A 12,414-nucleotide genomic window follows, 5' to 3' on the forward strand; every position below is an offset into this window, starting at 1 on the left:
CATAACAAACCAACCAGATGGGAGATATACTGGTTCACCTGGAGTCACTTTGAGGGTCACAGGTACTGATGAACAAACACTGATATAAAACATCAACATAGTACATTTAGAAACAGTGAACATGTTGAAAATTATGGATCATCATGAGTTTGTGTGATAATTACTGTTGTATTACTGTTGGCACTAATGTTCACTGCTAGTTCTTGGAATAGTAACTGTTGTGTTTTCGTGTGTGTACATCTATCAGTGATTTCTGTCAGAACCAGTGATAATAATATTGTTTCTTGTTCTCATATCCAGCTCTGCAGGTGCAGGTGACCAGAATAACAGTCAATCAATATTATACCAAGGCAGAGCTGAAGTGTCACAGCAGCTGCAGTCTTGCTGGTCGTCTTTCCTACGTCTGGTTCAAGAATGGAAAGAAGATGTTGGGGTTGACGACATCAACTTATAAAGGCAGAGTTTATGCTAGAGACATCATCTCTTGTGCTTTGGAAGGACACGAGGAATTGCCCTCTCCTTCAGTGTGTGAGTTTGATCCATTAAATGCTACAGAGGGAACACAATGGACATTTCTTTGTATAGTGCTATATTTCACTTGTGATCATTCTGTTTGGTCTTGTGCCCCAGTTTAAAACACACAGTAATATTTTAATCTGTCATGAGGATCACTACTGTCACTAGTAAGGAAATACTTTTTTGTGTAAACGCACATGTTTTGCATCATTTTGGCTGATCATCCAAATTGTTCCTGTAAACTTACTTTTTTGAAACCTGGTCTCAGGATGAAAACATTCGAAAACGCTGCTCTTGCGTTCTCGTGTGGACAGTGAATCTGCATTCTTTGCATAAAAATGATGCCATTGCCCCACCCCTCGACCTCTAGCCTTTGCCCTCTTAACCCTTTGACGTTTTATAACGACAACAACAACAACAACAACAACAAGATATTGAGCCTATCAGAGGCCTGTACTGCGAAGGGGGCTCAACATAGCCAGGCTTTGTGCTCATGATGCAGCTCAACAAAGCCCCAAGTCCCCAAACAGAGTTAAACGGTACTGCGACGGTGGTTATCAACTTACTTTGTCAAGTCCGGTTCTCTGCTTTGTGCTCTGCGCGCGTACATGTAAAAGGGGGCGTTTGACGTCATATTATTCTACTTCCGTGCGAAAATGGATCGATCCCGGGCCACATATTTTACTCAAGATGAGCAGATTCTTATTATGCAGGACTATGAAGAATTCAAGGACACAATCACGGCAAAAAGTAACACTGTCGCCGCCAGTAGAGCGAGGGAGGGCTGCTGGCAGAAAATAGCTGACCGTGTAAATGCGTAAGTTAACAATGATTAATATTAAGATAAATATTATATTAAGCCCTTAGTGTTTTAATTTCTGAAAGCTCAACATTGTGCAACTTTTACATATTAACCCTAATCCATTTAAAAAATAAATACACTGAAGCAACAACTATCTTTTTTCATTTCTGAATGATGTCTATATTGTTTTAACATTTTACTGATCTGCAAATACAAAAACATCATTCGCAGTGATATGTAGCCAAGCTGCCCCATCATTTTGTCAGTGTGTGTTCTTGCTCAGATTTTCTGCATCACCAACTGAATGTAAGTAGGTTCCCGTGGCAAAAAAGACGAAGGGCTACACAAACAGTTTGCCCGACAGTGAGCGCACAGCTTCTTCCAGTGGCATTCCTGACACTCGGCTCAATAAGTGAGCAAATGTACCGTATTCCCTCGGCTGAAAATCTATATCGCTCATAGAGAATTTCATCAGGAAATGCCTGCGGATCAGCGCGATCTCGAAGAAGCCGCTCACGTCGTAGTGCTGCCCGAATTATTCTTGCTCCCAGGTCCACCGGGTTCTCAATGAATGGTGACGCCATCTCCGAATGAGTTACACAGTGAAACAGCGGCGCTTTTATAGCCGATTTTAAGCTGAAACTCTGAACAGAACCTGGTCGGGACCAGGTTATGAGCTAAGCATAAGTTACCATGGTGATCTAGCCGGGTTAAAAGAGAGCCACCTTCGTAGTACAGGAAAGCCTGGCTTTAGACTCAACATACCTCGCTAACCCACTAAACTGGCTTCGCAGTACAGCCCTCAGGTTTACTAGGGCAAAATATTCTGCTCCTCTGCCACTACGCTGAGCAACAAAGGATTATGGACAACCGCATACACCACATCATCTTTTTTTTGTTGTGTTCGGTTTGTCTTTCTACTGTCTGTTTGTATACAGCATGCAAGCTTTATGCACATGCTCTGTCTCTTCTTCTCTGTTTTTGGTGAATTTCAAGCACCACCTATCGGCCTGGAATGTGAACGAAAGTTTGTTGAGTTGTTTACAATGGATCCAATTGGATGCAAAAATTCTTGAAACGATGCCAAGGAAGATGGGGGAAAAAAAGATTGTTTGGTATGTGTTGCCATGGCCTAAGACCAGCATGCTAGTAGCATAACAATATAGCACTATTGTGCTGTTTCACTGGTCTGAATATACCGTTACACTGCAAATGTCTTATGTTTTGCTCTGACAGGGAGTCCCAGTTGGGTAAATGACATATTGTATGTTTTAGTAACGCATGTTCATATCTTCTCTAGATGCTCCAAAGTTCCTTTTTGTGTCAGTGAGTCCCTCTGCTGAGATAGTGGAGGGCAGGTTGGTGACTGTGACCTGTAGCAGTGATGCTAACCCAGTGGCCAATTACACTTGGTACAAGGAGAATGGAGGTCCGGACCTTCAACCTCTCAATAAAAATCCACAGCTTGTCTTCAGATCCATCCAGTCCTCTGACTCTGGAGAGTATTACTGTACAGCTGAGAACAAGCTGGGGAGGACATTTAAATACGTCTCTATTAATGTGACATGTGAGTGAAACGAAGATCAACAAAGTCGAGTTTTTACAGAATTTCATGATGTCATGTGCATGCTACTGCAGTATAACCTCAACACCTCACCTCCAGATGCTCCAGGACTTCCCTGTGTGTCAGTGAGTCCCTCTGCTGAGATAGTGGATGGTAGGAAACTGAATATGACCTGCAGCAGTAATGCTAACTTCAACTTCAACTCAACAATGAAAATAAATATCATCAGGCTGATTCTGGTGCCTTTGATGCCGATTCCTCTGCTTCTATTCCGTCTGTGGTTGAGGTGAAACTACACACACTAATCAGCTCAATCACTGATATTTTACTTTGAATACTGACTTCAGTTGTTTGAGTTAAACTTTCTTTTTGTTTGTTTTTTTCAGTGTCAGAAGAAGAAAAGTCTGAGCTCCTCCACAGAACCAGATGAACCCGTAGAGACTATGGAGATGAGAGCAGTGGCTGTTCTAGACCAGTTTTAATAGCAGGGCCAGGTTGGGTCCAACTTTTTTGTTAGGGGGCACATACAACCCGGGAAAAAAGACAAATCCCTCATTCAGACATGGGATAAATAGGAGTTAAAACAGTGTTTACAATTTCAACATTTTTGATTGGCCACACTGGCACAGTGGCATCAATTTGTGCCATGTCTTGGTTCGGGAGACTGGCAACACTCGTGAGTGCAGCCCTGACCAGTCACTGCAAGTTCATACGTCATCGGGGAAGTGGGACAGGAAAATTTCAATCATGGCTACGAAGCTAGCAAAGATAACAAGCAAATAAGTCACCCGGTTGTTGTGAGTGCCTCCACTGTTTCTTAACAACATTTATCTTTTTTGACTCTGTCATATTCGTCCCTTAAAAAGTTATGTTATAGCCTATTACAGGTCGTTCGTCATTCCCAATGTTCATAATCAGGCCCAGCGCTGGAAACTTGTCAGCCATGAAAATTGTGTGAAAATCTGCCTGAACTGGTATAGTCTGATCCCGGCATAAGACAATCTGTTTCCAACTGGAAGCAGTATTTCACAGCATGTACAGTATACATTTTAATAGACTGGCGTCAAACCCAGCTCTTTTACACTCTTTAGTTGTGATATTTTCTGAAGTACTGCAGTGGCTGATTGAAATAAATATCCAGCCTCCAACAACTCTGTAGTTTGAACATTATGTCAGTTCCCTCTCTGTGCTGCAGAGGGCGACACTGTGCAGAAAGTTTTGGATTTCAGCTTTAACCAAACTCTTACTGTGTTTAGTCTTCAGAATAAAGGTTTTATTCATCAGTAATGGACACAAATAAAATGTAAATCAGTTTGTTTTCTCTGACTTGTTTCTCACTTTCTTATTATTTGTCCATTGATGAAACTGAATGTAAAAAAATTCTGATGCTCACCTTGAAACAACAAGGAACTGTCTGATAAAATAGAGCTGACTCCCATTCACTGAAAAGAAAACACCTGACACCACAACATTCACACAGTTTTTATCTTAACTATTTCTCACACAGTCTATGATTAATGTCTGGTTTAGGCTCTTTAATTTAATCAAAGCTCAGATTAAAATCAAGGCTGACTGAACCTTTGCTGTTCTGCTGCTTCACACTTGGAACAACATCACATTTAGTGTTCAGTTTACTGATACGTCCATGTTTTACCATGTATTTGTAAAGCAACAGTAAGAATCATTTCTTCATTTCTTCTTGAGGGTTCACAGACATTCATGTTTTTACACATATTAATAATATAAAGAGGAAGGAAGCCAGCCAGTTAACAACGCAAAGTGGGTTTAAGACAAGTGAACCAACCAGAGAGAGACAAACTGTCTCGTGACCACGTCTTCCCTCTTTATTTAGAAGTGTTTGGTGAGATGAACTGACATTCAGTACTTCTCATGTATGTGATGGACCTGCTGATTTAACAGACGTGAGGAGAAGCTATGAGTTTAACAGCAGCAGCGAGTGGATTTGTTGTCCTCCTTCTCTCTGTACAAGGTACTGTACGTCTACATTTACACTGTAAGACCATTAGCACACTTTCAGACGAAGGTGGGTTTTTAAGTTAACAGAACAATTTGATGTACAATGTTTTGTCATGTGATGTGATAACTACAGCAGCAGACAAGAATTGAATATTGCTCTCTGATAGCACAATTAACACAGGAACAACTGTGTGAAAATACCTTCAGTCAGTATTATATTTTATAACCATGGGTTTAAAAAAAGCCTTGGAATTTCACATATTTGCTCCACAGCTCTGCAGAGTGTTTGAGTGTTGTTTAGCTCATCACTGTTGAGTTCAGTCTCAGGACTCTCATCAGCCTCGTCACCAGCAGCAGCAGGATGCAGCTGTTGCACTACCTGTCCAGCACCAAACGACAAAGTTAGCATCTCGCTGGAGAACATAAGAGACTACAGAAGTATTTAGCTGTAAAGAGACAGATATTTCCCTCAGTAGTTGTGTCTTTGTCCCTCTTGAGAATAAGTCTGTTTGTGTTTTTTGTAAAAGTTGCTCACACCTTAGAGTTCTGCATTTCTCTCTCTGTTTTAGGTGGTTAATTTCACTTTTTTTGCTGAACCCCGTTCACTGCAGTTCAAAGCTGCGCATCTGAGCTGGAGTGGCTCTCTACTTCTCCAAACTGAGGCTGCGCTGATCGGTGATTATGGTAGGGAACAGATCGACTATAGATTATTTGACCCCACTTCAAAAAACCCGAACTATCCTTTTAAGCACACAGCTTCAGGACATGTTGTTCCTTCACTGCACCCTCTGTCTGACCTCCTGTCTCAGTGCTCGTACAGATTAACTGCAGAGATCATGTGCACATCTTTGATTTTATCTCGGCATAATTTTTTCCCTTGTAAAAATTACTGAGTGACATAGTCACTCCAGCTTGTCCACCTCTCTTCACTTTGTCATGAATCAGAATGAAGAATAACACTTTTTTTTTTCTTTTTACATCAAATAGTCTTTTAAAGTTTGCTCATGCTCCCCAACCAGGAAACACACTGATGTATGGACGGCAAGAGAGCCACAGTATGTTGGGAAGTGCAGCATCACAGACTGAAGCTCCAGTGAAAATCTGTCTCCTGATGATGTTTTGACTCTGATTGTGTTTTCTGATGTTCTCTGTGTTACAGTGATACAGGGTCAGTATGACTGGGGAGTGACTTACAGCTCTACTGAGATCTGTGCCTTAAAAGGAGCAACAGTGGAGATAAACTGCACCTACAGATACCCATCCAGAAAATATGGCCGTGGTACTGAAGTTATGGAAACATTCTGGTTTACTAAAGACAGAAGATATCAACCTGTGGATCTGAGAACAGACTCAGATTATCAAGATCGTGTTGAGTACAGTTGTTCTGAGAAGAGCTGCAGTCTGAGAATCACAGACCTGAGAGAGAGCGACTCAGCTGAGTACAAGTTCAGGTTCATTACAAACCAACCAGATGGGAGATATACTGGTTCACCTGGAGTCACTTTGAGGGTCACAGGTAACATTTTCATTCATATTTTAATCATTTCCAAATGTTCAACATCTACACAACAATAATATAAATGTGTTGTGTTTGTTTCAGAATCAGAATCAGAATCAGAATCAATATATACACACACACATATATATATATTAGGGCCGGGACTTTAACGCGTTAATTACGATTAATTAATTACACAAAAATTAACGCGTTAAAAAAATTAACGCATTTTAATCGCACTTATTTTTGCACCGTTGAACGTTTCTTACTGGAAGAGTTTCAGGGGTACCGATTATACTGGAGCACCAACTAACGTTCATGACTTCAGACAACAACAATGAACGAAGAAGCAGATGAGACTGCTTTGGTTGGCCCCGTGGATGGGAAATTTTGTTTTCAAAAGCGGACGGATGGCAGCGTAGATAAGAGCATGCTATTGCTGCACTTTATGGCAAAAATTGCACTGGTCGGGGCAGCGTTTAGCTCAGTGGGTAGAGCGCGCGTCCCATGTGCCGAGGCTCTGCAGCGGACCCGCGTTCGACTCCTGGCCTGGGTCTGTTTGCTGCGTGTCACTCCCTGTTTCCTGTCATATCTTCAGCTGTTCTGTCAATAAAGCCATAAAAGTCCAAAAAAATATTAAAAAATTGCACTGGTCTGTTGGTCTTGAAAAAACAAAAACAATTTTTTGTTGCTTAAGCTTCTGTATTCAGTCATTATTCAATGGTATACTAAAATCCATGTGAAAAAAATTGCTTCTCACTGTTCTCAGGTCAAATATTCATATGCGATTAAAATGCGATTAATTTCGATTAATTAATTACAAAGCCTCTGATTAATTCGATTAATTTTTTTAATCGAGTCCCGGCCCTAATATATATATATATATATACAAAAGATCAAATATACAGTTAAATAATGTGTAAGAAGTACAAAAAATGAAATGACTGTCCATGTTTGAGTCAGGTTACATAAGGAGGGGTGTCTGCCTCTCTTAGGGAGGCGTTATAAAGTTTAACGACCACAGGCAGGAATGATTTCCTGTGGCGCTAAGTGGTGCATCTGGGTGAGAGGAGTCTACCGCTGAATGTGCTCATCTGCTGGGCCAGTGTGTCATAAAGAGGGTGTGTGACATTATCCAAGATGGACTGAAGCTTGGAGTTGATAGTTTGTCTAAAATGACATTCTTGTTTCTTCTTCACGTCCAGATCTCCAGGTGAAGGTGAGCACATCCTCGTATTCTAGCTGGAGAGACCTGAAGTGTCACAGCAGTTGTCTTCTACCTGATCGTTCTTCCTACATCTGGTACAAAAATGGACAGAAAGTTCATTCACAAACATCTTCTACCTATTCAGTCCAGTTGAACTCTACAGACAGTTATTCCTGTGCTGTTGAAGGACATGAGGATTTCCCCTCTCCTCCAGTGTGTGAGTTTACTACACTAACATAACACCATCTGATGGAGTCTGATAACTACATGTATTTTAATATGGAGACCTTCATTGTGACTCTTCATCAACTCTGGTTTAAAAATGATCCAAACTTTGTTTTATCTTTCAGGTGTTGTTGATCAAACCTGCAACAGAGTGATTTACACTGACAGAAGCATCTGTGCCTCCAAAGGCTCATCAGTGGACATTTCTTGCACTTACAGCAGTTATGAAACTATCAGATCTAAATTCTGGTTCAGTCCTGAACGTTCTCATCAGTGGCAGAGTCCTTCACAGCCTGAGGACCTTAGTGAAGACTCCCAGTTTGCAGGTCGTGTTCAGGTCCTTGAATCAGAGAGAGGACGCTCCACTCTGAGAATCACTGACCTGACAGAGAGTGATTCAGCTCAGTATCACTTTAAATTCACAACAGGAAGCTTTGAATGGAGGAGTAGTTTACCTGGTACAACTCTGACTGTCACAGGTACTGATGAACTCTCACTGATGTAAAACATCAACATAGAACATTTAGAAACAGTGAAGATGTTGAAAATGATGGATCATCATGAGTTTGTGTAATAATTACTGTTGTGTTGGCACTAATGTTCACTGCTAGTTCTAGGAATAGTAACTGTTGTGTTGTCGTGTGTGTACATCTATCAGTGATTTCTGTTAGAACCAGTGATAATAATATTGTTTCTTGTTCTCATATCCAGCTCTGCAGGTGCAGGTGACCAGAATAACAGTCCACCAGTCTGATACTGAGGCAGAGCTGAAGTGTCACAGCAGCTGCAGTCCAGCTGGTCGTCTTTCCTACGTCTGGTTCAAGAACAGACGGGAAGTCAGAGGGGTGGAGACATCTTCTTTTAAAGGCTGGGTTTATCCTGGAGACATCATCTCTTGTGCTTTGAAAGGACATGAGAACTACGGCTCTCCTCCAGTCTGTGAGTTTGATCCACTGCATCAGGAAAAAACACATATACACACTGGCTAAAGATTGCAGATGGACACGTGTAAAGAACTAAAAGTACAAATCATATTTATTGACTGTCAGTTTCCACCAGCAGGAGTCTGACGAGGGACAGCTCCATAATCAGCTCTCTAGACAGCCACTGTGAGAAATAGAGACAATTACAACAGAAACAGAGAAAGACACATTTCAATCCCAACAGTCAATTGTCTGTGATAACATGTTCTCATTTTCCATTAATACATGTTCATATCTCCTCCAGATGCTCCAAAGCTTCCCTCTGTGTCAGTGAGTCCCTCTGCTGAGATAGTGGAGGGCAGTTCAGTGACTCTGACTTGTAGCAGTGATGCTAACCCAGCAGCTAAATACACCTGGTACAAGGAGAATGGAGATCCAGACCTTCATCCTCTCGGTAAAGAACCACAGCTTGTCTTCAGCTCCATCCAGTCCTCTGACTCTAGAGAGTATTACTGTACAGCTGAGAACGAACTGGGGAGGAGGACGTCTGAATACATCTCTATTGATGTGACATGTGAGTGAAACAGTTTATTTTAAAATAACAGATTACATCTGTCCAGTCTTTACAGGAGAAGATTTTACTGTCATGTCTACGCTCTTGTGCTCCACATTCTCAGTCTGCTGTAATTCACTGAGCAGCTCCAGGAGACTTGAGGAGTTTTATGCTGTTCTGGGATCAGATTCAAACAGTGCTACACACAGCTGTTCACACTTTATGGTTTAAATACTACACATTCTTTTGTTGAAACACGCACTTAACCTTTTCTCTTAATACATTTATAGATGCTCCAAAGCTTCCCTCTCTGTCAGTGAGTCCCTCTGCTGAGATAGTGGAGGGCAGTTCAGTGACTCTGACCTGTAGCAGTGATGCTAACCCAGCAGCTAATTACACCTGGTACAAGGAGAACTACAAGCTGCTTCAAAGACCAGAAGGCATCTATCATTTCTCCTCCATCAGCTCTGAGGACAGAGGGAACTACTACTGCAAGTCTGAGAATCAGTATGGAGAGATCAACTCTTCGTCTCTATTTATAGACGTCCAGTGTGAGTAACATCAGACTGACAATGGAACCTAAATAAAATGTTGACTAATATTGATTAGTTTTCTCTCTGTACATGTTCTCCTTCAGATGCTCCAAGACTTCCCTCTGTGTCAGTGAGTCCCTCTGCTGAGATAGTGGAGGGCAGTTCAGTGACTCTGACCTGTAGCAGTGATGCTAACCCAGCAGCTAATTACACCTGGTACAAGGAGAATGGAGACTCACCAAAAGCATCAGGACAGATCTTCACCATCACTGACTTCAGAGCTGAACACAGTGGGAATTATTACTGTGAAGCCCAGAACAGAAGAGGACCTCATAACTCCACCTTACAGCTGATTGTTGTGGCAGGTGAGACACTAATTGGTTGATTAACAGACAGTAACACCTGGGAAACTGATTAATGAATCAAACCCTACTAGTGAGGTCCACTACAGTCTATTTAATAACTGTCTATCTCCATTTCCAGGGAGCTCAACAACAACAGTGATGATAAATATCATCAGGTTGACTCTGGTGGTTCTGATGTCGGTTCTGCTGCTTCTGTTTTGTCTGTGGATGAGGTGAAACTACAAACATTAACATTAACTGATCTGTTACTTTACAGTTTTTAATGACCATTTTCTGTTTCTTTGTCGATTTCCTTCAGGAAGAAGAAAACTCTGAGCTCCACCACTGAACCAAATGAGCCCATAGAGACTGTGGAGATGAGAGAGGTATTGGACCACAGTGACGAGAAATCAGCACATTTACTGTCAATGTTTTTATAACAAAGATCAAGTTAAGGAAACAGTTCTGCTTTAAACATATCTGAGTTTGTTTAAAATCTAATTGTGTCCACGTTCCATTTCTGAGGCCTTTGACTCTCATCTTGTTGTCTCTCCCCATCAGTTGGAGTCTGATCCTGATTACACCAACATCTCACCTTTGAACAGAGAAACTGCAGCATGTGGCAGAAGTTCTGAGTAGCATGCAGCTTTATGTTTACCTGTGCAGGTACATTACATATGTTAAGGATCATACTTGCTATGCAACGTGCTATTTTTTTGTTTTTTTAATATATCTTTTTGACCCTTGGCTTTATTGGCAGGACAGCTGAAGATATGACAGGAAACAGGAGAGAGGGGGAGCAAAGGGCCCCAGTTCGGGAGTCAAACCCGGGTCTGCTGCAGCGAGGACAAAGCCTCTGTACATGGGACGCTGCTCTACCTACTGAGCTAAACGGCGCCCCGCAGCATGCTATTTTATCTTTGAATCTTTTAATTAAACACCTGTCCTGGCAGAGAAAGACATGTGGAACAGGAAGCACAGTATCTCACAGCATGTACATTATATATTAAACACATTGACATGTAACATGAGCCCAGCTCTATCACTCTGTAGCTGTAACATGTTCAAAGTACTGCAGTGGCTGATTGAAATAAACATCCAGCTTCCAGCAACAACTCTGTAGTTTGAACATCATGTCAGTTCCCTCTCTGTGCTGCAGAGGGCGACACTGTGCAGAAAGTTTTGGATTTCAGCTTTAAACAAACTCTTTTTGTATTTAATCTTCAGAATAAAGGTTTTATTCATCAATAATGGACACGAATATGTAAATGTAAATCAGTTTGTTTTCTGACTTATCTCTCACTTTATTATTTGTCCATTGATAAAACTGAATGTGATAAACTTTTATGCTCACCCTGAAACAACAAGGAATTGTCTCATAAAATAAAGCTGACTCACCTTAACTGAAAAGAAAACACCTAACCCTAACCCACAACATTCACACAGTTTTTATCTTAACTATTCCTCACACAGTCTCTGATAAATGTCTGGTTTAGGCTTTTAAATTTAATCAAAGCTCAGATTAAAATCAAGGGCTGACTGAACCTTTTCTGTTCTGGCCTCACCTTTGGAACAAGGAGTTTTAAACAGTAGGAATCATTTCTTCATTTCATCTTGAGGGTTCACAGGCGTTCGTCTCTTATGCATAGTAATAATATAAAGAGGAAGGAAGCCAGCCAGTTAGCTACGCAATGTGTGTTTAAAACAAGTCAACCAACCAGAGAGTGACAAGCTGTCTTCTTATCCCACATCTTCCCTTTTTGATGTAGAAGTGTTTGGTGAGATGAGCTGACATTCAGTACTTCTCAAGTATGTGATCGACCTGCTGATTTAACAGACGTGAGGAGAAGCTATGAGTTTAACAGCAGCAGCGGGTGGATTTGTTGTCATCCTTCTCTCTGTACAAGGTACTGTACGTCTACATTCATACTGTAAGACAGGAAGCACACCAGAAATTCAGAGGAAGTTCATTCAAAGATTTGCTCCACAGCTGTTCTGTTCCACAGAGTGTTTGAGTGTTGTTCAGCTCATCAGTGTTTGAGTTCAGTCTCAGGACTCTCATCTGCCTCGTTACCAGCAGCAGCAGGACGCAGCTGTTGCGCTACCTGTCCAGCACCAAATGACAAAGTTAGCATCTTGCTGGAGAATATGTAAAGGATAATGCCCGACAAGGTGTCCATAAACAGGAATTAATGGACGACGCGGAGGCCAAAGAACCCGTTGCGCAGCGGAGGACAGATACCTCCACGAAGTCCATTAATTCCTGTTTATG

At 41.5% G+C, this 12,414-nt stretch overlaps 2 protein-coding genes and 1 long non-coding RNA gene across 3 annotated transcripts; all 3 read left to right on the forward strand.

Moving 5' to 3' along the window:
* Positions 1-417: 417 nt before the first annotated feature.
* Positions 418-4,168, forward strand: LOC115587482 (B-cell receptor CD22-like). Its single transcript, XM_030427326.1, has 4 exons — positions 418-528; positions 2,619-2,885; positions 2,982-3,168; positions 3,269-4,168. Exons 1-4 carry the CDS (start codon positions 426-428, stop codon positions 3,288-3,290), a joined length of 579 nt encoding a protein of 192 aa, XP_030283186.1. The 5' UTR covers positions 418-425; the 3' UTR covers positions 3,291-4,168.
* Positions 4,169-6,044: 1,876 nt separating this feature from the next.
* On the forward strand, positions 6,045-10,018 carry LOC115587488 (B-cell receptor CD22-like; the record flags this gene model as incomplete). The annotated part of the gene is made up of 5 exons (XM_030427338.1): positions 6,045-6,375; positions 7,563-7,781; positions 9,017-9,286; positions 9,556-9,816; positions 9,903-10,018. Coding segments are annotated over 5 exons (1,197 nt in total), but the record flags the coding sequence as incomplete, so codon positions are not given.
* A 198-nt stretch (positions 10,019-10,216) lies between these two features.
* On the forward strand, positions 10,217-10,822 carry LOC115587668 (uncharacterized). The gene is made up of 3 exons (XR_003985122.1): positions 10,217-10,375; positions 10,462-10,528; positions 10,704-10,822. It is a non-coding gene; the product is annotated as an uncharacterized LOC115587668 (long non-coding RNA).
* Positions 10,823-12,414: the final 1,592 nt, after the last annotated feature.

This window comes from Sparus aurata, chromosome 1 (assembly GCF_900880675.1).
Source record: "Sparus aurata chromosome 1, fSpaAur1.1, whole genome shotgun sequence".
NCBI lineage: Eukaryota > Metazoa > Chordata > Actinopteri > Spariformes > Sparidae > Sparus > Sparus aurata.